The sequence below is a fragment of the Centropristis striata genome, chromosome 10 (assembly GCF_030273125.1).
Source record: "Centropristis striata isolate RG_2023a ecotype Rhode Island chromosome 10, C.striata_1.0, whole genome shotgun sequence".
NCBI lineage: Eukaryota > Metazoa > Chordata > Actinopteri > Perciformes > Serranidae > Centropristis > Centropristis striata.
The window spans coordinates 35,280,260-35,307,280 of NC_081526.1; the positions used below are offsets into that span (position 1 = coordinate 35,280,260).

General features: G+C 38.2%; 1 protein-coding gene across 1 annotated transcript in view; it reads left to right on the plus strand.

Moving 5' to 3' along the window:
- Positions 1-27,021, plus strand: part of LOC131978859 (diacylglycerol kinase beta) — a 142,577-nt gene that overhangs the window by 81,909 nt on the left and 33,647 nt on the right. Inside the window, exon 22 of the mRNA XM_059342659.1 lies at positions 11,132-11,196. Coding sequence (XP_059198642.1) covers positions 11,132-11,196 — 65 coding nt within the window. The remainder of the gene's footprint in view (positions 1-11,131; positions 11,197-27,021) is intronic.

A 27,021-nucleotide genomic window follows, 5' to 3' on the forward strand; every position in this document is an offset into this window, starting at 1 on the left:
TGCTGCTGTCACCTGATTGGCAGAAGCTGCAGCAGAGTCTGGTCCGTGTCCGGTCCTGCTGGTCTGGTCTGGTCTGGTCTGCTGCTTGAAGCTTGAACAGGTTTGATTTGATGCAAACTGGCTGAACTGGCACTATAAATCGGTTCTTTACAAGCAGATCCAACTTGTTTTTGCAGAATTCCCTTAATACTTTCTCAGACAGCTTCTCAGATACATCTACACTGCAAAAAAGCCAACTTGTGTTTTTTGGCCTAAAACAGTGAATAACTTGGAGTAAAACTTGGAAATATAAATTATTGACATTTAGGGCAATAATGTAAGTTAGCACAACAAAGGAAGCCAGTTGTCTGCTCAAAAACAAGTTTGTGAGTTGTTGTTACTTATATCTTTAAGTTGGGGTTCACAACAAAGGACAATAGTTCTGATAACTCTTATTTCTTTGTTGTGAAATGCGGGAAAGCGGTGAAATTAGGTCATTAGCAAAAGCTAGCGGCTAACTGATGCTAGCGGCTAACTGATGCTAGCGGCGCTGCTTGTTACAGCTACAAGAGTAGCCATTAGCGTATCAATGCTAACTCAAAATTTTAGTCGCAACATTAGCTGACATTTCATAGCGGCGTTACAATCGTGTCAATTCAGCACATTGCAGAAGTTAGCAGAAGTAAGGATTAAAAGTTAAAATTATAACTTAGTACAACTTACAGTTGAGTTGACAAAAAACTTAAAATATTTAGTTTAATTGTCCAGCTTAAAATTTTATCGAAGTTTGTTGCCTTGAAATTTTGACTTTTCTTATCTTGCAGTGTGGTGGATGATTTTCTTTTCTTTTTGTATTTGTCTGAGATCGATTATCTCCCCTTGCTCTTTGACACAGAGAGAAAAAGACGCTTTCTGGTCATAAAGTAACATTAGACGATGTGGACAAGGTGCAATATGCCAACGTGATTAGACATTGGCTTACAATTACAGCTATTAAACTAAAAAAAAATTGATGATAACTGGTTCTGGTTCTCATAGATTTTATATGGCTGCCATCTCCAATCTGTAATCTTGATGAAGTGGCTCCTACCAAAAATTTAAACCTATTTTCTGAATAATTCTTCCACCACTGCCTCAGATGGATCGTCCTTCACAGCTGATTCGTGATTTAACATCAGAATTTTTCATGTTTTTGTTGAAGTAAAAGATATAAAGGTGCCTCAGTTTTCTGCCAGTTTGTAACTTTTAAAGCTGCTGTCAGAAAGAAGAGCTGTTCAGTTTAACTAACGGCGTCCTGAAAAGAGTTTTGTTGGTGCATTTAAAATGGTGAGTGTGTGTGTGTGTGTGTTTGTGTGTGTGTGTGTGTGTGTGTGTGTGTGTTGGCACAGACTGAAGGTCAGGGGAAGTATCAGTGACAGGAAGTGAGCCCTGCCAGGTTCAGGCCAGGTTACCACAGTAATGAATGACCGTGCTGAGTGACACCTGGCTGGTCTTAAAGATGAGAGGAGCACTCACACACACACATGGTCCAACATGTGCACACACACACACACACACACACACACACACACACACACACACTTCAGACCTGAAGTGTCTCTGTAGCGTTTCATATTCAGCAGTAAATAAGCAACAGAAATAAACTCCTGCAGCTGATGTTTGTCAAGAGTTTAACACTGAAAAACTGTTAATGTCGCTGAATCCTGATTTAAAGTGCGTGACATCACCACGGCGTAGCGTTCAGAGACTCTTGGTTCTGTTGGTGCGTTTCATACTTTACCTTTCTTTCACAGACTTTAAATAAAAACAAATAAAATGTGGAGAGCTGCTGTGGGGGTGTAGGGTGGCAGCTGCCCTCTGTCGCTCTTCTGGCTGTCGAGATCATTTCCAATTCTCAATCCGTGGACGTATAAAGAGAGTGTTGGAGGCGGGGCTCTGTTCATTCCTATGAAAGCTGCTCAGTAAAAGATGTGGAATTCCGTTGACTTGAACATGAACAAAATGATTTAGTCTTTCGGCTCTTCTTGACTTTCCAAATGAGTGTCCAGTGTTTGTTGTAAACAAACGGAGATCGCTGACTGAACACATGCTGCTGCAGCACATACACACTGTACTGCTACAGAGCTAACTGTTAGCCTGTTAGCACATACACAATTTACTGCTACAGAGATAACTGTTAGCCTGTTAGCACATACACAATTTACTGCTACAGAGCTAACTGTTAGCCTGTTAGCACATACACAATTTACTGCTACAGAGCTAACTGTTAGCCTGTTAGCACATACACACTGTACTGCTACAGAGCTAACTGTTAGCCTGTTAGCACATACACACTGTACTGCTACAGAGCTAACTGTTAGCCTGTTAGCACATACACACTGTACTGCTACGGAGCTAACTTTTAGCCTGTTAGCACATACACACTGTACTGCTACAGAGCTAACTGTTAGCCTGTTAGCACATACACACTGTACTGCTATGGAGCTAACTTTTAGCCTGTTAGCACATACACACTGTACTGCTACAGAGCTAACTGTTAGCCTGTTAGCACATACACACTGTTCTGCCACAGAGCTAACTGTTAGCCTGTTAGCACATACACACTGTATTGCTAAAGAGCTAACTGTTAGCCTGTTAGCACTGTCACTTTCCCACGTTTGTGATCACTTTGCCTTTGCGGGATCACTATGAACGCCCTAAAGCTGGGCTTACACCAAAAGATTTTCACAGTCCTAGGAGTTTTACTGACATTAACAGGACCACACAATGAAAGAGGCTTCTGATAGTGAAACGAGTCGTTTGGAGGGTTGTGACGTTCTACAGACGTTTCTTTACGGTTGGAAAAGTCTGTGGGGAAAGTCTTTCTGGGCCCAACCGCGTCACATGATGCTCCACAGCTTCACCACAGCTTCACCACCTCCTTCTGTGCAAACTACATCTTCTATCCATAATCTATCCAAGTCTGCAGTTAAGAAAGCTTCTAGTGTGCAGCGATACATTTGTTACAAACAGTAAATGTGACCTGAACACCTTCCTGTTTCATGCTTATAATACTGATTTGTTGTTTTCACCAGATATGAAATGAAGTAGGTTTTTTTCATGTTTTTTTTCTTTCTTGGCAGAAACGATCTTGTAATTAACAGAAGTAGGAGTTTAGTTCAGTTTCAGGAGTTTATGTTACTATCCGTTCCCCAGTGAAACAGAACCAGATGATATGCTGACGTTCCTCTGTGACATTAACTGACCGAGGTGACATTTCCAGCCAGCGTTTTTGTTGTTTTTCCCTTGTTTGTTTCTCTCTTTCCGCCCTCGTCCCGTAGCACCTTCTCTCGCCCCGACGCACCGTGTGCAAAACTTCAAACGGCAAGATCAAAACAACCTTCATCACGCACACACAACTATAGGCGACGGCAGAGTGTCACATAGTGTTACAGACAGATTGTTTTCATGGGGACGGAGAGCAGGAACCAGCAGCCTGCAGCAGCTTCCTGTGACATGAAACAGCCCGGCATGTTTTGGACACTTTGTGTCATTGTCTGGCCCCGATCCAAGCCGATCTGTCCCAGAATCAGTGGAAACAAACCTCTGTTTTGTTCACATGCGACAGCGACTCCTCGGGCAAATCACAACAACTTCCCCTCTCCTACAACATTTAAACTTGAATCAACAGTAAGGTTTTATATAAATAACGCTTTGAGCACAGTCTTTTTGTAATTTTGTGTCTTTTTTTAAATAATTTAGTTGTTTTTTTGGGTCATAGTTATATTGTCTGTTTTTTGGTCATTTTATATCGTTTTTTTGTTTGACCTTTATTATTTCAATTAGATCATTTAAACTTTAATCAATAATAAGTTTTCATATCGCTAACACTTTGTGCTTTGGGCACAGTCTTTTTTTGTGTGTCTTTTGGTAATTTTACGTCAGTTTTTTTGCTAATCTGTGTCTTTTTAAATAATATAGTTGTTGTTTTTTTGACATTTTACATCGTTTATGGGTCATAGTTATATTGTCTGTTTTTTGGTCATTTTGTGTGTTTTTTTGTTTGACCTTTATTTTTTTCAATTAGATCATTTAAACTTTAATCAACAGTAAGTTTTTATATACAATTTTTTTTTCTGGGCACAGTCTTTTTGTAATTTTGTATCTTTTTTTAAATAATGTAGTTGTTTTTTTTGGGTCATAGTTATATTGTCTGTTTTTTGGTAATTTTACGTTGTTTTTAGTTTGACCTTTATTTTTTCAATTAGATCATTTAAACTTTAATCAACAGTAAGTTATTTATATAGATAACACTTTGTGTCATTGTCTGGCCCTGATCCACACAGCGACTTTGTCCCAGAAACAGTGAAAAAACAAGTTTTTTTAACATGCGACAGCGACTCCTCGGGCAGATCACCACAGCTCCTCCTCTCTGACTCCTCTAACTCCTCTGATGTGTGGTGAGGAGTAACCTTGCCACCAGAAGCAGCTCCTCCGCTCTGTGAGCAGCGTGGCTCTCCTGTGTGCTGAGCAGCAGCTCACCTGTGCGTCTCCTCGCTCCTCCTGCTCCAGGATCAGGTTCTCTGCCAGTTTGAAGCAGCAGATGCAGCTCTATTTTAAGAAGGGCATATCTGCTGACGCGGTGAGATCTGGTGGAGGATGTGGCTGCAGCAGCAGCAGCAGCGGTGGATGTTTGTTTCTGAGGTGACAAGCGAGGATGCGTATAATTGCCCCGTCCACCTGTCCTGTCACAACCTTCCGTTCTCCTTGTAGCAGAAACACCTGGACGCCACGCTGCCAGCGCCGATTCTCTCCGCTGTCAGAGCCGCTCTCAACACACTAATCCATCCAGTTTAACCATGAAATTAAATAAAAGCTGCTTCTACTTTTAGTACGTAATAAAACTACTGGAGGTGTGAATCAGAGTATTGGCCCCACAATACGGTTTTATCCTGATACTTGAGTCACGATATGATATTATTGTGATTTTAAGCATTATGCGATACTTTTTTCTTGTGATTTTGACTTTTTTTTCTGGTAATTTCTACTTCTTTTTGTAATTTCTACTTTTTTTTCTGGTAATTTCTATTTTTTTCTGGTAATTTCTACTTTTTTCTTGTGATTTTGACTTTTTTTTCTGGTAATTTCAACTTCTTTTTTATAATTTTTCCTTTTTTTCTGGTAAATTTAACTTTTTTTCTGGTAATTTTTACTTTTTTCTAGTAATTCTAATTTTTTTCTGGTAATTTTTACTTTTTTTCTGGTAATTTCTACTTTTTTGAAAGGCGCTACAGCCTCAGAAAAAAAAAATGGCGAAAATACTGACGGCCGTTTTTCGGGTGAACTATATAGTATAATAATATTTTACTGCAGTAAAAGTACTAATACCACACTGTGAAATGACTCCACCACAGTAAAAGTCCTGCATTCAAAACTTACTGAAGTAAAAGTACAAAAGTATCAGCATCAAAAAGTACCTCAAAGTTGTACTTTTACTGAGTAAAGTGTTGACAGTTTGGCTTACGAAGTGGAAAAGTCTGAAAGGAAACCCTGGTTGCCTCTTTAGCAGCAGCTCGCTCCTTCTGCTGTTAGATCCTGTTGGCAGATTAACGCCTGCTGATGAACCCGGGGCTGATATTAATACACTGTGTCAAGTTTATACATAGAACATTATGTCATTTGTATTTATTGACAACATATTAGTAATCGTTTTAGCAGAGGGTTCATATTTCCAGCTTTATATCAGTAAAAAAAATACAGTTTATCATAGAAAAAAACAGGCATTATTGTCGGAGTTAGAACTTGCCTACGGTCCTTGAATGTACCATCGGTTACGAGCATTCTATTCTAAAAAGTGACCAAAACTTGTGTTAAAATGTTGATATTTGTGTCAGAATCTCTTTTTTTCTTCATGTGTAATTTAAAATAAAGCGTTTGCACTAACCAGATCCTGTTAAAAACATTAAATTCTCCTCAGAGACACTGTGAAGACATGATTGATTCTGCTGAGACCAACGGTCATGTGACAAATATTCACTGAAAATCTGTTTTACACAGAGCTGAGAGGAGAGGACAGGAGAGGCTGTTTACACAGAGCAGAGAGGAGAGGACAGGAGAGGCTGGAAACATGACAATACTTCAATATGTACAATATGTGGAGAAATTAGTTTTAGTCATTTTGTGTCGTTTTTTGGTCATTTTGTGTGTTTTTTTTGTCATTTTACATTGGTTTTTTTTTGGTAATTTTGTGTTGTTTTTTGGTAATTTAGTGGGGTTTTATTTGTCATTTTACATTGTTTTTTGGGGTAATTTTGTGTCCTTTTTTGGTAATTTTGTGGGGGGGGTTTTTGTCATTTTACATTGTTATTTTTGTAATTTTGTGTCATTTTTTGGTAATTTAGTGATTTTTTGTCATTTACATAGTTTTTTTTGGTAATTTTGTGTCGTTTTTTGGTAATTTAGTGGGGTTTTTTTTGTCATTTTACATTGTTTTTTGGTAATTTTGTGTTGTTTTTGTAACATTTGGGAAGTTTTTATATTTTATTCCCATTTAAAAAAAACATTGAGCAGAGAAATTCAACTTTTTTCTGGTTTCTGTCATTCTAGCTGTGTTATTCTGCACAAAGACATGTTTGAGTTGTTCTGATTGTGCTGATTCCACTGATCTGCAGGACTTATAGATTTATAGAGATTTTATATATCACAGTGAAACACAAGAACACAGTGAGTAAAATGTGAGAAGAGCGTGTTCGGGTTCAGAGGGTTAAATCCTGAGCCCTCAGACAGTGAAGCAGTTAAACTGATTAGAAATGAGAGATACATAAAAGTGTTATCTATCAAATGATGTTACTTGACTGAGGTCCAGTTAGTCTAATTGTATTAAACACTGATTTGTCTTATTACAGTCAGAACTGTTCTGGACATGTTAGCTGATAACAGACAGGAAGCTCCTAGAAACGTACATAATGTTTTTATATATATATTTATAGTATAACACTTAATATATGTCTCTGGTTATTCCAGAGTCCTGCTGGTGTTCAGGCTGTAAGTGGAGGTTGTGTCATGCGGAGCACTTTAAACAGAAACAGATGATCTTATTAAACAATAACTCCCGTCCATACGTTAACATCACATATACATCACGCTTTATGACTTCCTGTGATGATGTCATCTCTGATCCATACGTCTTTAACTGATGTTCTCTGTCAGTTTATCAGTTTATCAGTTGATCCTCAGATCTGCTCTGACTCACATCATCTCTGTTTAACTGATCACATCACTAAGTGTGTGTGTGTGTGTGTGTGTGTGTGTGTGTATGTGTGTGTGTGTGTGTGGGTTTAACTTCAAAAAGTCATTAAAAACACACAGAACTGAGCCACATCAACAGAGAAAATAGTCTGAAGTTTTCCGCGGAGCTACACTTGTAACATTTGGGAAGTTTTTCTCTCTTGCTCTCTCTCTCTCTCTCTCGCTTTTTCTCTCTCTCTCGCTCTCTCTCTTGCTCAATCTCTCGCTCTCTCGATCTTTCTCGCTCTCTTCTCGCTCTCTCTCTCTCTTGTTGCTCTCTCTCGCTCTTTCTCGCTCTCTCTCGCTTTTTCTCTCTCGCTCTCTCTTGCTCGATCTCTCGCTCTCTCTCTCTCTTTTTCTCTCTCGCTCTCTCTTGCTCGATCTCTCGCTCGTTCGCTCGCTCTCTCTCTTGTTGCTCTCTCTTGCTCTCGCTCTCTCTCTCTCTCGCTCTTTCTCACTCTCTTTTGCTCTCTCTCGTTCTCTCTCTCGCTCTTTCTCGCTCCCTCCCTCACTCTTTCTTTCTCTCTCTCGCTCTTTCTTGCTCTCTCTCGCTGTCTTCTCGCTCGCTCTCTCTCTCTCTCTCTCTCGCTGTCTTCTCGCTCGCTCTCTCTCTTGCTTGCTCTCTATCTCTCTTTCTTCGTGTCATTTTTTTAGTCATCTTACATTGTTTTTGGGTCGATTTTGTGTGTTTTTTGGTAATTTTGCGTATTTTTTGGGGTCATTCTGTGTTGTTTTTGTAACATTTGGGAAGTTTTTAGATAGAAAGTCTGTTTTATTCCCAATTTAAAAAAATTATTTATCAGTGAAATTCAACTGAAATTCCATAGAGCTGCAGGACTTATAGATTTATATCGATTTTATACATTACTGTGAAAAAACGAGGACACAGAGAGGAAAAAGTAACAGGAAACAGCTCGTTGGGGTTCAGAGGGAAAATCCTGAGACCTCAGACAGTGAAGAGGTTAAACTGAAAAGGACAGTTTGAAGCTTCATCATTTTCTGCTTTATCTCATTTATCTCATGAGCTGCATGCGGTCCTGGAGCATCCATAACGTTGTTGTGACAGCCTGATCCTCGCTGTGTGTGTGTGTGTGTGTGTGTGTGTGTGTGTGTGTGTGTGTGTGTGTGTGTGTGTGTGTGTCAGAGGTCACACTGAGGCTGCTGCTCCGACTGATCAGGGTCACACTCACCCTCCGACCCAGAGGTCAAAGGTTAAACACATGAGGAGAGTCTGAGGCCTGTGACCTCTGACCTCTGACCAGACGCTTCCTTCCTCCTCAGGACATCCCCCTCATACACTCATAGAGACTGCTTCCTTTAGCTTATAGATATCAACTGGTACACACATTATGTAGCAGATTATTCTCCTGGTTATCTGATTAATAGGATGAATGTTCCAGGAGCTGGAGGTCACATCCTGCAGAAACTTTAACTACGGCAGTCTGCACACTGATTTTGTGTCTGGCTAGTTCATGTTCTTTGTCTTGCACCTGAATGTGATCTTCTGATCTCGGCACACAGAGGATTTGGTAACACTTTATGTTAAGGTCCTTGTAATAACCATTAATTAATAAGTAATAAGGCCCTTGTAAGTCCTTACAAGATGCATTATTGTGTGTTTATTAGCTTATATAAGTGTTAATAATGGCATTACAAACACCCATGACCCACCCATTATGTCTTTGCCATGCCTTTATTAATCTTATTCTGTTTGCTTATTGATATTAAAATATACTTTATTGCTCATCTATTATAAGTTAACTATAAGTTAACTATGCTTTTTGCAACTACCGGATCTAAAGCGAGAACAATGCCTTATTACTTGTTAATTAATGGTTATTAAGGACCTTATTATAAAGCGTCTCCAAAATGACCAAAGTGTTTGTAATGCCATTATTAACACTTATATAAGCTTATAAACACACAATAATGTTAATAAGCATCTTGTAAGGACTTACAAGGGCCTTATTACTTGTTAATTAATGGTTATTACAAGGACCTTAATATAAAGCGTTACCAAAAGTCTTTAAATGGTAAGAGGTTAAATACAAGACTGGTCTTCTAACTGTTTGACAAAAAAGTTATATTAGATGCTCCTGGTTCATTTTCAAGAAACAACGGTAAGGATTCTCACCTTAGTGCATTGATTCAGAGCCATTTCCCTCCCTGCTATTGCAAGATATTTAATTGAGTTTGAGCTGGGTTTTTTTTAGATTTGAGCTGTTTTGTCAAGTTGTTTCTAAGAAAAATGCTATCTGATGAGCTTTTATCGTGAAAGAATGAATGAAAGCAGTGAAGCTGAAAGACTCTGCTGCTGCTGACAATGAGCCAGCCTGACTCAGAAGTGAACATGCAGCTCATAAGCACCTGCTTTGAGCCGTAAATCAGGCTTTCATTTAGCAGGAGGTCGGCCCCGCTGAAGAGCCGTTCAATCACCGATGTGTCATTATTTCACTGCTGTTACACTGTGCAATTGTGCAAATTTACTTCATAACCATAAGTTAAAGCAGAAACCTCGTCTCTTGTCACTTTAATTGTCCTTTAGTTTACCGAAGAGATACGGATGAATGTCTTTATTTTATATAAACTGTTTGTTCTGAGAGTGAGAGGTGGTGAAGCTGAAACATCTTGTTGTGTTTGCCTGATAGTGAGCTGTGATGTGATGTGATGTGAGGTTTCACTGAAGCTGCAGTCATTTAAAATAGTTTTTGGGTCATTTCCTGTCCGATCTTAGTCATTTTGTGTGTTTTTTGGTAATTTTACGTCATTTTTTTGGTCATTTTATGTTGTTTTTGTAACATTTGGGTGTCAAGTTTCTCTCTCTCTCTCTCTCTCTCTCTCGCTCTCTCTCTCGCTCGCTTTTTCTTTCTCTCTCGCTCTTGCTTGCTCTCTTCTCGCTCTCTCTCTCTCGCTCTTTCTCACTCTCTTTTGCTCTCTCTCTTGTTCTCTCTCTCTCTCGCTCTTTCTTGCTCTCTCACTCTTTCTCGCTCTCTCCCTCACTCTCTCTCTCTCTCTCTCTCACTCTTTCTCGCTCTCTCCCTCACTCTCTCTCTCTTCTCGCTCTCTCTTGCTTTTGCTCTCTCTCTCGCTCTTTCTCACTCTCTTTTGCTCTCTCTCTCTTGTTCTCTCTCTCTCGCTCTTTCTTGCTCTCTCACTCTTTCTCGCTCTCTCCCTCACTCTCTCTCTCTCTCTCTCTCTCTCACTCTTTCTCGCTCTCTCCCTCACTCTCTCTCTCTATCTCTCTCTCTCTTTCTCGCTCTCTCCCTCACTCTCTCGTTATCTCTCTTGTTCTTTCTTGCTCTCTTCTCGCTCTCTCTCTCTCTTTTGTTTTGTGTCCTTTTTTAGTCATCTTACATTGTGTTTGGGGTGATTTTGTGTGTTTTTTGGTAATTTTACGCAATTTTTTCGGTCATTCTGTGTTGTTTTGTAACATTTGTGAAGTTTTTATATAGGAAGTCTGTTTTATTCCCAATTTTAAAAAACAAATTATCAGTGAAATTCAACTGAAATTCCATAGAGCTGCAGGACTTATAGATTTATATCACTTTTTTTACATTACTGTGAAAAAACGAGGACACAGAGAGGAAAAAGTGACAGGAAACAGCTCGTTGGGGTTCAGAGGGAAAATCCTGAGACCTCAGACAGTGAAGCAGTTAAACTGATTTGTGTCGCCGTGACATGAAAGGACAGTTTGAAGCTTCATCATTTTCTGATTTATCTCATGTAAAATTACAAACCCTCATATTTCTTTAGAACGACAGATGCAGGTAGTCCCCAGTTCTCCTCTGCACTGTGAAAGAAAATGACAACATCTTGTTGTGTTTGTCTGCTAGTAAGCTGTGATGATGTGTAGGTTTACTGAAGATGTGTCTGTTCTGTCCTGCAGGACGCCTCCATCGCACACCGCTTCCACCTGATGCGGGAAAAACACCCGGAGAAGTTCAACAGCAGGTGAGAGGAAAATATATTTAACCCTTTGGAGATTTGGGCTATTTTGTCCGTTTCTGACTCCTTTTCATCCTCCCTGTATATAAACTTAAGTAATGTTTACTATGACATGTTGCTATCCAGAGGTGTCAACTAACAAAGTACAAATACTTTGTTACCTTAAGTAGAAATTTTGGGCATCTGTACTGCCCTACAATGCCTAACTGCACTGCAAAAAAGCCAACTTGTATTTTTTGGCCTAAAACAGTGATTTAAGTTGGTAAAACTTGGAAATATAAATTACTGACATTTAGGGCAATAATGTAAGTTAGCACAACAAAGGAAGCCAGTTGTCTGCTCAAAAACAAGTTGGTGAGTTGTTGTTACTTATATCTTTAAGTTGGGGTTCACAACAAGGGACAATAGTTCTGATAACTCTTATTTCTTTGTTGGGAAATGCGGGAAAGTGGTGAAATTCTATCATTAGTGAAAGCTAGCGGCTAACTGACGCTAGCAGCTAACTGATGCTAGCGGCTAAGTGATGCTCTCTCTCTCTCTTTCTCTTGCTCTCTTTCTTCTCTCTCACTCTCTCTCGCTCTCTCTCCATTTGTTTCTCGCTCATTCTCTCTCTCTCTCTCTCTCACTCGCTTGCTCTCCTGCTGTCTCTTGTTCTCTCTCTCTCTCACTCTTTTCTCTCTCTCTTGCTTTCTCGCTCTCTTTCGCTTGTTCTTTCAATCTCCCTGGCTCTCTCTCTCTATCCTTCTTGCCCTCACTCTCATTCTTTCGCTCTCTCTCGCTCTTTCTCGCTCTCTCATGCTCTCTCATGCTCTCTCACTCTCTTTCACTCGCTCTCTCTCTCTTTCTTGCTCTCTTTCTTCTCTCTCTCTCTCTCTCTCTCTCCATTTGTTTCTCGCTCATTCTCTCTCTCTCACTCGCTTGCTCTCCAGATGTCTCTTGTTCTCTCTCTCACTCTTTCTCTCTCTCTCGCTTTCTCGATCTCTTTCGCCTGTTCTCTCAATCTACCTTGCTCTCTCTCTCTCTCTCCTTCTTGCCCTCACTCTCTCATTCTTTTGCTTTCTCTCTCGCTTCTCGCTCTCTCACACTCTCTCTCACTCTCTTTCACTCGTTCTCTCTCTCTCGCTCTCTTGCTCTTTTATCCTAAATATATTTGACCTTATCTCCAGTTTTACTTGTTCTGTTATCATCAAACACAAACTGGCCTCATGGAGTTTGAAGCTGACGACAGAAAAACGCTGCTGAAGGTTTTACGATGTGACGCCTTGGACAAGTCATGTGATCTGATCACGCCGGCCTGATCGATGACTAAAAACAGTAACAAGAAGAAAAACACAGCGGCGGTTTGAGCCGCCAGAGAGCGCTCTAGTGTCTGAACTCCATTAACTAACGAGCGACCTCATAACTGACTAGTGACCTCGCACTTTAATCTGGAAACCCAATATCACACTGAGCCGCAATCATCAGCGATCAATACCAGAACAAAACCTGCCCGCACCACGGATCAATATATAGACCGAGCTGAGCCGAACAGAGAGAACGTGAAGCCTGACATCATCACAGATGATGAAATGTTTGTCGGTTCAGGTGAAGTCAAACGAGGAGTTCACTGCGTCGGAACATTTCAGGAGAGCTGATGAAGAAGAGTAAAGACGAAGGTTCACGTCGCTCTCGTAGCAGAGAAGGTGTCTTCAGATGGCAGAGCTGTCTCATTAACTGTCATATCAAATTCTCACTGTGACGAGAGTTCAGCTCAGAGAGGAGCAGCCATCCAAGAGTCCTAAGTGAAGAAATAACCTGGATGTCTGCAGGTGCACTGCAAGTTCAAGATGATAAACTCAACTCTAACTAAAAAACTAACTCTAAACCGAGTCAGCAAGACACGAAATCTGTGAGTCTGTTAAAAAGTTTTCTGATTGAAGTTTCAGGTTTATTTTTGACACAGAATACATCATACTGTATATATTTGAAGGATAAAACCAGTGATATCCTATATAATTCTGATTCTCAGCGATCATATCCATCCATTTTTTCGCCTCTTATCCGCGGGCCGGGTCGCAGGGGCAGCAGGTTAAGCAAAGTTTTATCCTGATGGAAGCTGCAGTTTGCTGTGAGTTCCTCCAGCAGCTGTTAGTGAGTTAGTGAGTCTTTACATGAGACAACATGACAAGTAATGAACATAACCAGTCTCGTCTGTAAATATGAACTTTAACGGCCCTCAGCCCCCAAACCAATAACACCGTCCAACACCAGGCTGCAGCTTTGATGTTTCCCAGCAGCCTTTGCTCTGAGTGACGAGAACAAACAGCAGCTGAATCACTGCTGATGACTTTACGGTGCTGCCTGTTGTCTCTGCTGCAGCCCCGGGCCCAGGTGTGTGTGTGTGTGTGTGTTGCAGGATATCTTTGTGCCTTTATGTTAAATAACAGCAGATATTTCACACTGCTGGTGCTATGTGACAGTTTAGTTTTATTAAAGCGTGTTAATTTAACATAGAACACTATTTTTTGGCTCTTGTGAGCATCATGAAAAATTATAATAATAAGAATAATCTAATAAGAATCTCTTTTGTTTCCTTAGAGGTAAAACATCTCTGTTAATGAACTGCCAAAGAATTAAATATAATAATATAATACTATTAACCACTTTCTCTGAGTTTAATCTTTTAACCAGCCTTATTGTTATTATTATTATTATTATTATTATTGTCATTACTATTATTATTATTATTACTATTATTATTATTATCATTACTATTTTATTATTTTAATTTTATACATTTTTCATTATTGTTATTAATATTATTACTATTATTATTATCATTACTATTTTATTATTTTAATTTTATACATTTTTCATTATTGTTATTAATAATAATATTATTATTATTACTATTATTATTATTATCATTACTATTTTATTATTTTCATTTTTTACATTTTTCATTTAAAAAAATTTTTTTTTTCAGATGTCTCAGAATGAACCTCAATGCAAAGCGTGCACCAATCATTTGCTTAAAAGCCAGAATGTGTAAGCTGAACAGTGTTTGTGCCTCGGTGAGCACATGAGCACAAATCACTGAGGTTGTTAAATCATAATTAATCAGTAAAAGTGACCAAAATGAGCGCAGTGTGCAGTCGTCCTGTACAGCAGCTCAGTAGAGTATAAAAGCTTGTAGTGATTCCCTGCTGATTTTATTCTCTGTGTGCAGCTTTTGCATGTTTAGCTTCTGTTCATGTTGTTTGCATGATAAAAAAACATGTTTGCTGCCCTGCAACGATAATTACTCTACGTACTGTGTAAAAAAAATTAAAAAATAAAGAGGTGAGGGAGGGCAGGAGATTGTTTACTCTTTGAAATTCAATAATTAATGCTCAAGTCTCCGTCCACGGCCCCATATATATTAAAAGCTTCACAGGCTGAAGATAAAAGACGGATAGCTCTCTCTCTCTCTCACTATCTCTCTCTCTTTCTATCTCAATCTCTCACTCTCTCTATCACTCTCTCTCACACACTCTCTCTCTCTTTGATCCATTAAACAGTAAAGAGATGTAAAGCATTTATGTGCGGAGACGTATTCAGCACATATACTCTGAGGTTAAACACAGAGAGCCATGCAGCTCTTTCTTCTCCACTAAATGTGCCTCACTGCTGCTTTTTGATGCTTCAGACTCTTTTATTTATTCTGCTGCTGGCTGTGTGAGCGCTCATGGCTCCAATCCAACTCTCAGAATAACACAATAATGTACGTTATTTACAGTAAAGCAGCACTGGAGGCTGTTTGTCTCTTTAGTTCTTCCACAGAGTAACAGACAGCTGACGGACAACTGCAACTGTTCTCTTGTTGTCTGATGGATGTTTTGGCTGAGTGAAGATCCGTTCTTTTCTGCAGATATTTAACCCTCTGAACCCCAACAAGCAGTTTGTTTGCTCCTTTTATGTTTTACTTACTGTGGCCTCAATTTTCACTGCAACATATAAACTCTCTCATATCAAATCAAATCAAACTTTATTTATATAGCGCTTTTCATACATAAAAATGCAACACAAAGTGCTTTACAAAAAAAAAAAGAATAAAAACAAACAGTAAAAATGACAAAACCCACCCCTCCCTCCCCCACATACAAGTATATATAAACTCCATAAATGGGATATGGATTCAGCACAATCATGGCTAGAAGTGGAAACAACTCAAACATGTCTTTGTGCAGAATAACAGTTAGAATGACTGAAATCAGAATGATTTTTTTTTAAAAGCTGAATTTCTCTCATTAAAAAAATTATAATTATAATAAAACAGAATTTATGTATAAAAACTTTTCCAAGTGCCCACCAGTGTCCTGAATGTTGTAAAAACCAGTTTTCTCCACATACTGTACATATTGAAGTATTGTCATGTTTGCAGCCTCTCCTGTCCTCTCCTCTCTGGTCTGTGTAAACAGCCTCTCCTGTCCTGTCCTCTCCTCTCAGCTCTGTGTAAACAGCCTCTCCTGTCCTGTCCTCTCCTCTCAGCTCTGTGTAAACAGCCTCTCCTCTCCTGTCCTCTCCTCTCTGCTCTGTGTAAACAGCCTCTCCTGTTTTTGTCACTTTTCAAAACGGAAACCTTCGTAATCAATGATCCGTTCAAGGACTGTTGGAAAGTTGAAACTCTGAAGATAATGCCTGTTTTCCCAGTTTCTTATGATGATAAACTGTGTACTTTTGGCGATCTTTTAAAAGAAAACATACTTTTCAGAGGTTCAGAGGTTAAACTGAAAGCAGTTAAGCAGTTTTTTTCTCAGCAGATGATATTCAACCTCTGACCTGCTGAGAAAGGCTCAAAGCCACATGTAGCTCAGAGCTTTATTGTCCTCGCTGCCACTCACACTCCCACATTGTCTGCGTGTGTGTGTGTGTGTGTGTGTGTGTGTGTGTGTGCGCCTCTCACACACACTCACACCCTCCCCCCCGCTCGTCTCTGAGCACATACGCCCCCGCCCCCTCGTGTCACCCTCCTGTCCCGGGGCCTGTTGGGACAGAGGGGATGTGTGAGTCCTGACACCTCGGCCCACCAGCCTCTGATGGTCTCAGTGGGCAGACCTCCAGGAGCCCACAGCCCAGGTGCTAATGACTTCTCACACACGGGACAATGGCGTCTTTCAGAGAGAACAATGGGCCCGGGGAGTGTTAGAAGAGGAACGGAGAAGATTCATTTTTATAAATGTGGCTTTATCTAATCTAGACTTGTGCAGAGACATTTTATCTAGAGATTTGTGAAGGATCTCTGAAGCCCAAGAGTAAACACGACTGGAGAAAAGATAGATAGATAGATAGATTAGATAGATAGATAGATAGATAGATAGATAGATAGATAGATAGATAGATAGATAGATAGATAGATAGATAGATAGATAGATAGATAGATAGATAGATAGATAGATAGATAGATAGATAGATAGATAGATAGATAGATAGACAGACAGATAGATAATTTGAATGTTAGCTGTCCCGAGTGGCCGTTTGGCCAGCCGTTTGTTTTTGGGTTTTTTTGCGTCTCCTTCCTTATTGTTTACGTTTGCCGCGTCTCTCTCGTGTTAAATCCGTTTCGTATGAGACGTCACGGTCGAAACTGTCGCTAAGTGTTTATGCGACGATCCGAAACCATACGTCACCACTTTTTAACCTGATGGAAACATGACTTATGAGTTACAAAGCCTAAAAGACAGTTTGTAGTCACATTTTGCTGCTGTGGGAACACAAACTCTGCTCTAACAGGCCTGTGGGAAATAGGAGAGCTACAGTGGAGCCAGTTATCTGAGCTATTGGCCTTCTTATAATCTATCTATGAAGCAAGAAGCGTCTGTGTGTGTGTGTGTGTGTGTGTGTGTGTGTGTGTGTGTAGATGTGTGTCAAGGGCATATCTCGCTGACCGTTAGTCAGACTGACCTCAGATTTCATATGTGGCTTGTGCATGGCACAAAGGTGTGCATCGTCGATTTTGAAGATTTTTGAATTCATTTTTTCGAAATATCATTATTTACATAGGACGTGTTGCAGCATTGTCCGATGGGACGCCTTTTAGTGGAGCTCCGCCCCATTGTGTGATAGAACTACACCTGGTCAGTAACACAATTCACTCTGGATTTCTCTACTCCTGACTCATCTCATGTATAAATCTATTTAGCCTACCTATCTTTCAGTTTTAAAGTGGCTACAAGGTTCAATTTTCCAAAACTATTCTAATAGTTTCCAGTTAATATCAATGTTCAATGTGTATGTGCTGGATGGTGTGTGTACCTTATGAAAAGTGTTTTATGGAGTTGCAGACGTAGTGCGATTAGCATGCTAATCGGAGATTTAGCTTTAGTCACTTCTTATGTTGCATTATATGTAATTCAGGGATGATGTTCATGTTGCTAAGTGTAATGCCCATAATCATTTGATATGAAATACTTACATGCGATATAGTATATCAGCTAATTGGGTTCATGTTAATGTACTTTCAGTGCAGCATACTGCGTAATGTGCTATCTCACGATTAGCATGCTAACCAATACATACTGCACTAGTTATCCAAATATAACAGATTCATCCTAAATCAGCAAAATGTGACGGATTCTGTAATAAAAGCTGAATCTAAACCTGTAACCAATGCCCCCAAAATTAGCCAGTATATACTCAGTTAAAAAAAATATAAGATTAAGATTTCCTTTATTAGTCCCACAGTGGATAGTGTAATTTCATGAGGAAACCTTGAAAATTGAATAATCTGTCACCAACAGAAAAACCCTCACCATTTTTCTGCGCAGATCGTTGATGGGGAATGATGAGCAGGAGACGTCCAAGTTCTCAGTTTAACATACACTACTGGTCAAAAGTTTTAGAACACACCAACTTTTCCAGAATTTAATTGAAAATTATGCTCAGTGTACTCTGAAATTAATGCACATTTGCAACATTTAAAATTCTTTATTGAGCATGATAGTGTTTTGAAAGTAAAAAAAAGATTCAAAATCACATTTTATGTTGGACTAAAGGACTAAAAAAAGACACAAAATGACTAAAAAAAGACACTAAAAGTCACAAAATGACCAAAAAGACACAAAATGACTTACAAAGACATGAAAAGAATTCAAAAATGGACAGAATAGCCCAAGACTCCATAGAGTTAAGTTGTTAATCCATTTCTTGTTCCCTGAAAAAGGCCTACTTGTATAATTCTGAAATGTACATTATTTTCCAGTTTTGGTTAAGCTTACCTTTTTTTATTTACCTCTGGCAGTTCACCACTTACCTTTGTACCCTTTCAAGCTGTTCATTTGACATGAACTGCTTGAATTTCAATTTAAAAAAATGGAAAAATTGGGGTGTTCTAAAACTTTTGACCGGTAGTGTAGTTTTATTACAATGCGTCAAAAAATGTGCATTTTACAGAGATTCACCGGGTTCAACAACTCATGTCCCTGAATACAAACAGACGTGTTTCAGTTTGTGAAGTCTGAACCACGTCTCTCTCCCTACGAACCCATTAAAAACCTTACAATTTTTCTAACAATAGCAAAGGGAATACATGATGTCTCAGCCTTATGTTGGACTTGAAGGACAAACGGGCACGTGATCGTTTTTTTTCATAAACCATGTGTGCAGAGAGCTGAGTCACACAGCGACACAAACACACAAACATACAAACATAAACACAACCCCGGTTAAAAACTTTTTCCTGCTGCTGAGTTTCAGATATTTATGAATTTATTATAAACTAAATCGCGACCTCTGACCTCAATCATCTGCTGAAACCTGTTAAATGAAATGGTTACAGTTAATTAGTGTAACTGTGGTGATATAGACTACCGGTCAAAAGTTTTAGAACACCCCAATTTTCCCAGTTTTTTATTGAAATTCAAGCAGATCAAGTCAAATGAACAGCTTGAAAGGGTACAAAGGTAAGTGGTGAACTGCCAGAGGTAAATAAAAAAAGGGAAGCTTAACCAAAACTGAAAAATAATGTACATTTCAGAATTATACAAGTAGGCCTTTTTCAGGGAACAAGAAATGGGTTAACAACTTAACTCTATGGAGTCTTGGGCTATTTAGTCCATTTTTGAATTCTTTTCATGTCTTTGTAAGTCATTTTGTGTCTTTTTTTGTCATTTTGTGTCTTTTTCAAGTCATTTTGTGTCTTTTTTTAGTCCTTTAGTCCAACATAAAATGTGATTTTGAATCTTTGTTTTACTTTCAAAACACTATCATGCTCAATAAAGAATTTTAAATGTTGCAAATGTGCATTAATTTTAGAGTACACTGAGACATTAAACTGCATAATTTTCAATTAAATTCTGGAAAAGTTGGTGTGTTCTAAAACTTTTGACCAGTAGTGTATATTGGTATGTATAAGTGTAGCAGCTCCCTCTAAGCTGCTCTGTGAAGCTCAGTGAGTCAATCAGCTGATTGGATTATCAGATCTAATGTCAGCACCTCTGTGACCTTTTGTCCCCAAACACTGCTCTCTGTGTTTTTACCTTTCTGTTGATCAGGTCTGAAGATTTCTTTGTGTGTTCAGCCACAGTGACACATTCACCTCCTGCTTCTTTTATTTAGTGTAAACAAACAGCTGGAAGGTAAATGCATCAGTTCCTAAATGAAAGAGGACCTTTACTTTGAAAGTATTTACTACAGCAGAGCAAACACAAACATGCTGACAAGGCTCTGTTTAAAATGAGATGGGATTAATTTGATATTCCTCATTAAATCCTATACATATATTTCATTTTAAATCCTACCTACTCAAGCAAAAACATTATGTTGTAATAGCTATATTTGATATTGATATCTTTTAAAGTCTATAATTATCTGATTAAGGCAATTCTCAGAGTTTTCTTTAAATTTCCTTTAAATGGCTAACTGATGCTAGCGGCTAACTGATGCTATCGGCTAACTGATGCTAGCGGCTAACTGATGCTAGCGGCGCTGCTTGTTACAGCTACAAGAGTAGCCATTAGCGTATCAATGCTAACTCAAAATTGTGGTCACAACATTAGCTGACATTTCATAGCGGCGTTACAATCAGTGCCAGAGAAATTCAGAGTTGAGCAAACTCAAAAACAAAACTTAAAATATTTAGTTTAATTGTCCAACTTGAAATTTTATCGAAGTTTGTTGCCTTGAAATTTTGAGTTTACCCAACTTTTCTTTTTTTGCAGTGTACAGGTGCATCGCAATAAATTAGAATATCATAGAAAGTTTATTTATTTCAGTAATTCAATTCAAAAAGTGGAAATAACACATTTTATAGATCCATTACACACAGAATGAAACATTTCATGTCTTCATTTATTTAATTTCTTCTAATTATAATGATTATGGCTTACATTTAATGAAGAACTAAAATTCAGTGTCTCAAAACATTTGAATATTTCAAAAGACCTATTTTAAAAACTTTGTTTAATGTGGAAATGTTGCCCTCTGAAATGTATGTCATCTATATCAGTTGATCTCAACCTTTTTGAGTCTCGACCCCCAATTTAACATGCATGTTGTCCGCGACCCCCACTCACTGAACATAATCTCACACACACAGTTCAGATCATACAAATTCAGTTGATACGACAAATTTTGGACGAATAATGAAGCAGAGAACAACTAAAACATCTCCCTGTCTGTGCTACTTTGGGATTTGTCAGAAAAGCACAAAATGACCAAAAAATTACATAAAATTAAGCAAAAAAGGACTCAAATTGACCACAAAATGACCAAAAATGACCACAAAAAGACACAAATTGCCCAAAAAAGACACAAAATTACCAAAGAAATTACACAAAATGACTTAAAAAGACACAAATTGACCAAAAAGGAAACAAAATTACCAAAAAAGACTAAAACACATGAACACTTTAACACAGTGGAGACAGAGCTCACTTCCAAAATGATTTGGCGACCCCCAGAAATCATCAGAAAATTGACTTCTCCATCATATTCTAATATATTGAGATGATCCTGTACATACACATAACAGCTACACTATTGTAAATAAAGCTGCAGTTTCTGTGAGTTAAGGCTACAAAATCACTGAGCTAGGTTGAGGGCAGAAACCTTCCTGGTTAGGCTCTAAAAGAGAGTTTAAACAGGAAATAAATGCTTGAAGTGAGGTAGTTATGAATATGAATGAGACTCAGAAGTTACATTAAAAAAACACAAGTTACATAAAAAGTAGTCCACTTTTGTTGGATGGATCAACGTTTATCTGGTGCAACATGAACACACAGAGCTCTGATTCATGCCTCTGACTGGCTCTTTCTCCATAGCAACAAGAGTCTTCCTTTGATTCAATGTTTGTATTAAATATATAAAATATTGATCAATAAGAGCTTGGACCTAACAGCTCCATCTAAACCTTTACTGCAGATGGAGTGTAGTCACCTGAATACCTCCATCATCATGATTTATTGATCAGGAAACGTCTGGAAGGACAAGCACACAGAAACATCTGGAACAGACTGGAAACCACAGAGACTTCGTACGGTCTAGTATTTTTAATATTGATGAATTAACAGAAGGAGCTGAGGACGAGTAGCTTTGTTACCATTTGTGCAGACTGGTTTTTGTCCACTCTGGCAATATTTGCTGCATAAATAAAAAACAGGACGTCTTTACAAGGCCAAATATATTTAAAAGAAATATGAAAAAAGCAGCTTTAACTGGGTTACACCTGAGTATAGAATGTGTTGATGTTGCCTGATCCATACAGCAAACTGCAGACTCTTTTTTTTTGTAGATATCTGTGTAATATCTATGTTATCATGCAAAAATTTCAGTGGTGGTAAGAATAAAGGCAGTGCAAAGGTAATGGTTTTTAATGTGCATGAGTACACCAACACAACAGAATAGTTCAGTGACTTCTGTCAAACTATGACACTCTCAGTGTACCTCTCATGTGCTGTAAAGCAGCTATTCTCAACCTTGGGGTCCCGACCCCAATTGGGGTCGCGAGATGATTTCTGGGGGTCGCCAAATCATTTTGGAAGTCAGCTCTGTCTCCACTGTGTTAAAGTGTTCATGTGTTTTAGTCTTTTTTTGTCTTTTTTGGTCATTTTGTGTCTTTTTTTGGTCATTTTGTGTCATTTTTTGATAATTTTGTGGTCAATTTGTGTCTTTTTTGGTCATTTTGTTTCCTTTTAGATCAATTTGTGTCTTTTTTTAGTCATTTTGTGTCATTTCTTTGGTAATTTTTTTTTTTTTTTGGGCCATTTTGTGTCTTTTTTGGTCAATTTGTGTCTTATTGTGGTAATTTTTGGTCATTTTGTGGTCAATTTGAGTCCTTTTTTGCTTAATTTTATGTAATTTTTTGGTCATTTTGTGTTCATTAATTCCAAAATAATAATAATAATAATAATAATGATAATAATAATAATAAATAGTAAAATAATAATAGTAATAATAATAATAAAAAATAGTAAAATAATAATAATAATAATAATAATAATAATAATAAATAGTAAAATAATAATAATAAAAAATAGTATAAAAATAATAATAATAATAATAAAAAATAGTTAAATAATAATAGTAATAATAAAGAAATAAAAAATAGGGGGGGGGGGGGGGGGGGGGGTATAAAGCTGCCATTTATGTTGGAGCAGATGAAAACTCATGTTCAAAATAAAAAAAGGCTGCCAGACCTTAGAGTGTCTCTTAGTGTTGCCGTGCAAAGTAAATCTAACATGTTCTAATTGAAGGTGTGCCATCACCTCCTCCAGCCATCGTTTGTGAGTTGGCGGTGCTGCCTTTATCCACTTAACTAAGATCAATCTCCTGGCGGGAGTTCTATAGAAGTCTATCAAACTACCCTGCACGTTGAAAATGAAGCTAAAGTGGCAACATGTGCCACAAGGAGACCTGACCAGTGAGTGTTTCTGTCCACAGAGGGTTTGTTTTGCCTCTCCGTTGTGCTGCGGGTGTTTCTATCACATGAAAAAGTGACGTCAAAACTCCCAGAGAGGAGGGGAGGAGGGAGGCGCTGGGGTCAGCAGGTCGCTGCTCACTCTGGGGATTAGAGCAGATGCTTATCTGCAGGGAGGGGTGGAGGGGAGATAGCTGCATCTGACATCCAGCTCCAGAGGTTTAGAGCCTCCAGCTTTGTTGAAAACACTGTTTTTATATCAACATGGTTCCACCTTCTACCTCACAATCTCTGCTCATACTGAGCATTTGTTAATTCTCCCACTTTAAAAGTTATCTTACAAACCAACTGCATTCATTAAAGATGAAAAGAATTCATAAGTGCTCGGCTTTGTTCTGGAAACAGCCTCACAATCTGAGCTGCAGACGAACAATAGAGTAAAAACATGTCGCGAAAATTGGAAAAACACCCTCTCTTTTATACTTGACTTCCTTTTTGTTCCAGCATTTCTGCAGTTTTTGGTGCATAAACAGGGACTAATGGAGGAACGGCTTAAGGAAGTAGTCTGCCTCCCTGTTGCACTCTGTGTCCACACGAGAGGGGAAAAACACGAGTTAATTGCATTTTTTACAGAGCGTCTCAAGTGGAAGCAGCTTAATGAGGTTAGGCAGCTCGCCTCATTGAGAATCGCAACTGTTCCTAATTGTGATCTCAAATATGCTCATAATCCCCTGATTTGACAGCGGCGGAGGTTTCTGGGGAGGTATTAAGGTGAAAGAGAGAGAACAGGGGACAGGAAGACAATTAGCAGCCAGGAAAACATGTGAACAAGTGCAGCGGATTAACACGTTCAGGCTGCATTGTAACTATAATAAACAGAATTATTTTAAGGCTTTGTTCGGTTAAGTTTTATCTCCTGAGTTATTTTAATGTATATGAATGAAAACATAGTGAAGCTTCGGGTGAAACGTCCTCTTCTGGTTCTGCTGGGCCCACATGCTACAGAGATGTTGTGTCAATAACTGTTTTGTCAGCATCAGCAGCAGAAAAACCTGCTGTCACTTAGATAGATAGACTTCATTTATCCCAAGCTGGGAAATTACAGTGTAGCAGTGGCATTACACACAGAGACAATGACAACACAATTAAATAAAAAGAACAACCTAGGCATACTTCAAGCAATAAAATATTAAAAAACAATAAATACAATGAAATGTAATGTAAAAATAAACAGTCTAAAGAAGGAGTACACTGCAAAAAAGCCGACATGTATTTTTTGGCCTAAAACAGTGATTTAAGTTGGTAAAACTTGGAAATATAAATTATTGACATTTAGGGCAATAATGTAAGTTAGCACAACAAAGGAAGCCAGTTGTCTGCTCAAAAACAAGTTGGTGAGTTGTTGTTACTTATATCTTTAAGTTGGGGTTCACAACAAGGGACAATAGTTCTGCTAACTCTTATTTCTTTGTTGTGAAATTCGGTCATTAGCGAAAGCTAGCAGCTAACTGATGCTAGCGGCTAACTGATGCCAGCGGCGCTGCTTGTTGCAGCTACACGAGTAGCCATTAGCGTATCAATGCTAACTCAAAATTGTGGTCGCAACATTAGCTGACATTTCATAGCAGCGTTACAATCGTGCCAATTCAGCACATTGCAGAAGTTAGCAGAAGTAAGGATTAAAAGTTATTACAATGTAAAATTGTAAGTTGGAACAACTTAAAGTTGAGTTGACAAAAATCTGAATTCAGAGTTGAGCAAACTCAAAAACAAAACTTAAAATATTTAGTTTAATTGTCCAACTTAAAATTTTATCGAAGTTTGTTGCCTTGGAATTTTGAGTTCACCTAACTTTTCTTTTTTTGCAGTGTGTGTATTAAGCAGTAGAATTCCAGTGCAGAATAAATATGAATATGCAGTGTAAAAATGTTTGTGCCGTGAAACAAATAAGGTGCAATGAACAGTGTGCATAAAAAACACATAAAGTGCATAACGACGGTATGTAATGAACCAGACTATTATTTGTTATTGTACAGTGTGATGGCATGTGGCAGGAAAGATTTTTTATTTATTTATTTTATTTTTTATATCTGTCCCCATTATACATTATTACATTATACATTAACATTATAATATTTGTGTCATTTTGACAGTAATGCAGAAGCTGAGAGGTCAGATATGATGTTTATATGAACCCAGTAGTTATAAGAAGATGGCAGATTTGATATATATATATATATATATATGTAAAGCTTTGTGCTAATTCTTGACCATAATATCTGTGATAATTTTTTTTTATTGGTGCACTGTGTGAACTACAGAGGAGTCAGCCTTTCTTCTCTTAAAAAAAGCACATGAAGTCCCCTTCATGAAGTCAATGCGCTATATTTGCCCAATGCATTTCTATATATATATTTTTTCTGTATTCCATCGTCATGGATGTATAAAATGAAGCTTTGATTGACGTGTGATTCATGCATTAAGGTGATTCATCATTCAAATGAAGATCCATGAATGCTTCTCTTAAAATAGCTGAGCTCATCTGTATGTGAAGGTGAACTCTGATCGTTGATGATGATGAGTACTCCGTGTTTGATTTTTACACTATTTATGCTTTTATGACTGTTTCTATTTGACCCAGTTGTGTCATATAACCTGCAGAGTACACTGTTCCCTACTTCAGTTTGCCGTATTGTGTCATACTGTGAAGTTTGGTGTTGATGTGTCATAAACTGATTATTATATATGAGATGTGCTGACATAAAGCCACTTGGTCAGTCCTCCTAGTGTCCCCCTTTTAGAAAACTGAGCTTGGCAAAAAGTCCCATAGATTAGTGCTCAGGTGTCTTCACATGATTCAAGTCAACATATTCTAATAGGCAAGGCAAGCTTATTTATATAGCACAATTCGGACACAGGGACATTCAAAGTGCTTTACAGGGGCAAGATTAAAATACATAAAACACATTAGAAGACATTTAAAAGCGAATAAAAAAAAATAAAATAAAATAAAATGAAAAAAGTGAATGAATAAAACATTTAAGAGAGAATGAGTAAAAATGACAGGTTAAAATGGAAACAGAAAAGTCTTCAGACTTGATTTAAAAGAGCTGAGAGTTGCAGCAGACCTCAAGTTCTCTGGGAGTTTGTTCCAGAGACTTGGTGCATAAAAACTAAATTAATGAATTAATGAATTAATCTGTAAGATTTCTTACTATATTATTTGCAGACTGCCTTGTGTGACATCCTATGAGATGTCACACAACATGAGACTACAACACATAGACCTCTTCTCTACCAACCTGGTTCTTTTCCTGGTGCTGCTGCAGAACCGGTTTGCGTCAGAGCAGAAACTATCAGCACATCAACCGGAGGTGTCAAAGTTATCGACCAGGAGTCCGAGGCTGATAATATCTGACCCTGAGGCCTCACACTGTCCCTAGACTCTTGATGTTTAAGGCTCATTTTCACATTTGAACTGCACTGCAAAAAAGCCAACTTGTATTTTTTTTGGCCTAAAACAGTGATTTAAGTTGGTAAAACTTGGAAATATAAATTATTGACATTTAGGGCAATAATGTAAGTTAGCACAACAAAGGAAGCCAGTTGTCTGCTCAAAAACAAGTTGGTGAGTTGTTGTTACTTATATCTTTAAGTTGGGGTTCACAACAAGGGACAATAGTTCTGATAACTCTTATTTCTTTGTTATCAAATTTGGTCATTAGCGAAAGCTAGCGGCTAACTGATGCTAGCGGCGCTGCTTGTTACAGCTACAAGAGTAGCCATTAGCGTATCAATGCTAACTCAAAATTGTGATAGCAACATTAGCTGACATTTCATAGCGGCGTTACAATCGTGCCAGAGAAATTCAGAGTTGAGCAAACTCAAAAACAAAACTTAAAATATTTAGTTTAACTGTCCAACTTAAAATGTTATCGAAGTTTGTTGCCTTGAAATTT